Here is a 2,588-nt window from a genome sequence, read left to right as displayed (position 1 = left end):
AGCAGGAGCTTAGGGCCTTTGTTGTCTTTGTTTGGTTCCATATAGTGTTTAGCGCCATCTTGGGAGACGCCCTTCTGACTGTTCCTGTGCCTTTCATGTAACATATGAAAGAACAACTAGAGGATTATCTAATAGCTTTGTACAAAATAGCTTTGGGCTGGGCTCAGTGTCTCATGCCTGTAATCCCTGCACTTTGGGAGGTGGAGGCAAGAGGATTGCCTGAGCCCAGGGGTTCAAGACCAACATGGGCAACTTGATGAGACCTTGTCTCTATAGTAAATCAAAAAATTAGCTAGACATGATGGTATGCACCTGTGGTTCCAGCTACTTGGAAATCTGAGGTGGAAGGATCACCTGAGACTAGTAGGTTGAGGCTGTGGTGGCCGTGAGCATACCAATGTACTCTAGCCTGGGCAACAGAGTGAGACTCCAACTTAAAAAAAAAATTGCCTTGTACATATTATTTTTATGTAGCTTATAAGCTCCCTGTTGTCCCTCTCCCCTGTGAAGGCAAATGGTCTTAAATCTTATCATGGGAGGTTTTTAGGTTAAAAATAAAGGACTACTAGGCCGGATGCAGTGGCTCACATTTGTAATCCCAGCACTTTGGGAAGTCAAGTTGGGAGGATCACTTAAGGCCAGGAGTTCAAGACCAGCCCAGGCAGCATAGTAAGATTCCATCTCTACAAAAAATAAAAATAAACAAATAAATAAAGGACTTTTAAACTGTATTTCCTGTTAGATGGTGAAACTGGGCAAGTCATAGAATCTTGTTCTCCATTATCTTTTAGAATAGTGAAGATTCTCAGACGTCAGGAAAGGTTTAAGACTTACCTTAGCTGGAAGCAAGAAAATATAGGAGATGATCTTTGGTGGACTTTTCAAAAATTGTATTTCTGAGTATTAGTCTACCTTGCTTTAAAGTTGCTGGCATTATTAGCTACCTCCATTTCCTAGGTTCAGATGAAGTGACTAATATGGGAATGGAAGTGGTTGCCACTTTAGTTGGTGTCTTTTGTTTCTCCCTTAAAAACAGTAATTTGCATTTCTATTGTGTGCTAACTTATGCCTACAGTAGACATTAGTGTTAAGTGATGAAGCATAATGAGACTTACTACATGGATAAAGTACATTTACTTTTCCAGTGACCCCTGGCTGGTGTCAGGAAAAGGTTCAAAAGGGTAAGAAATCACAAAATGATAAGAGTTCAGGGCTAAAGATGGAGCTTCTAGATCTAAACTTAGATGCAGTGAGAAGCAGTCAGAGTGCACATTAGAAGACAGAGTTTGGTATTTACAGAAGCCAGAACTTTATTTTTCCTGTGGAAATATTTGAATGCCAAATGAGCTATCAGTGTTTCTCCTGCATATTAGAAAGCTGGTGAACTAGTTATAAATGAATAAGAAAAGTATTGATACATGAAAACTGACCCAAGAAGAAACAGCCTCCTTTCAGACCCAAATTTATGTCATTTTCTTTTTGTACCATTAAGCAACATTCTAATAATATCTGGCTTATTTTCAATTTGTTGCATTTTTAAAAATTCTTATTTATTCATTGATTTTTTTGGTACTTTTATTTTGTTGTTGTGTTAGATATAACCATCTTTCCGTTTATATTTGCTCACTTTATTAATTTTGGGGAGGACTTAAAGGGTCAAACTGTACCTGTTTTTAATGAGTTATAGGTTATTAATTAGGATTAAAATTGCTATTTCAAAAATATTAATGTATAATAGCTGACTATAACTATTTTAATGTGAGGGCCCCCCCAATTCAATTAAAATATAATAATATAAAATGCTTTTATAGTATGCTTTTTATATTAATAATTGTTATTACTCTGTGGCTTCCCTGTAAATACCAATGACTACATCCAAACTAGTTACCAGTAATACCTAAAAAAAATCAAGAAATATTATTATTATTATATATTATTAATTGACACCAGTGCCTGGTTATAAATGTATTTTTAGACAAAATTTTTTTGCAGACTTTTTATTTGTAGATGTTGTTTTTGTTTTTCTTTTACAGTCTAACAGTATATTTTCTGTTTTGAAGTTGGTGATATATGCGGGGCCTAACACAAACAGTAGGAAGGTTGCTGAATATGGAGGCAATACACTGGGATATGGCAGCCGTAGTGTCTTAGGAACTGGTTGGCCGAAAGACTTGGTGAAGGTATGGTATCCAGTCATACTCACTTCCTAGAAAAGAAAAATGAATTCGCAATCCTTGTGGCCCAAGTACTAACTGTAACCCCAGAAAAAACTTGCCATAAGAGCTTTTGTTGAGGTGGGACCACCTTGCCAGGCCTATCAAGTCACTCCTATTCAGAATGACCCTCCTTCCACTTGTAGGACATTGGACCCCTATTCAGAGCCATCCCTTTTACAGATTACTCCATGGACAGAGGTTGTCACAGCATTTTCTTCCCTGTGCATGAGAAGTGTTGCTAGTTTTTCCAGCTTACTTCTCTAGACTTCCTTATGACAAGTAACCTAGAACCATAGGGCCATTGAGGTTTAAAAGTGTTGAGTTAGCCGGGCTTGGTGGCTCAGCCTGTAATCCTGCGCCTTTGGGAGGCTG

The 2,588-nt window shown here is 37.8% G+C and overlaps 1 protein-coding gene across 1 annotated transcript in view; it reads left to right on the top strand.

The window, feature by feature from the left end:
* Positions 1 to 2,588, top strand: part of HECTD4 (HECT domain E3 ubiquitin protein ligase 4) — a 90,506-nt gene that overhangs the window by 1,719 nt on the left and 86,199 nt on the right. The window contains exon 2 of the mRNA XM_021713119.1: positions 2,034 to 2,180. Coding sequence (XP_021568794.1) covers positions 2,034 to 2,180 — 147 coding nt within the window. The remainder of the gene's footprint in view (positions 1 to 2,033; positions 2,181 to 2,588) is intronic.

The sequence above is a fragment of the Carlito syrichta genome, unplaced genomic scaffold (assembly GCF_000164805.1).
Source record: "Carlito syrichta isolate Samal-C Ts95f unplaced genomic scaffold, Tarsius_syrichta-2.0.1 Scaffold304253, whole genome shotgun sequence".
NCBI lineage: Eukaryota > Metazoa > Chordata > Mammalia > Primates > Tarsiidae > Carlito > Carlito syrichta.
The sequence above is the reverse complement of the archived record's forward strand: the minus strand, read 5'-3'. Positions and strand labels throughout refer to the sequence as shown.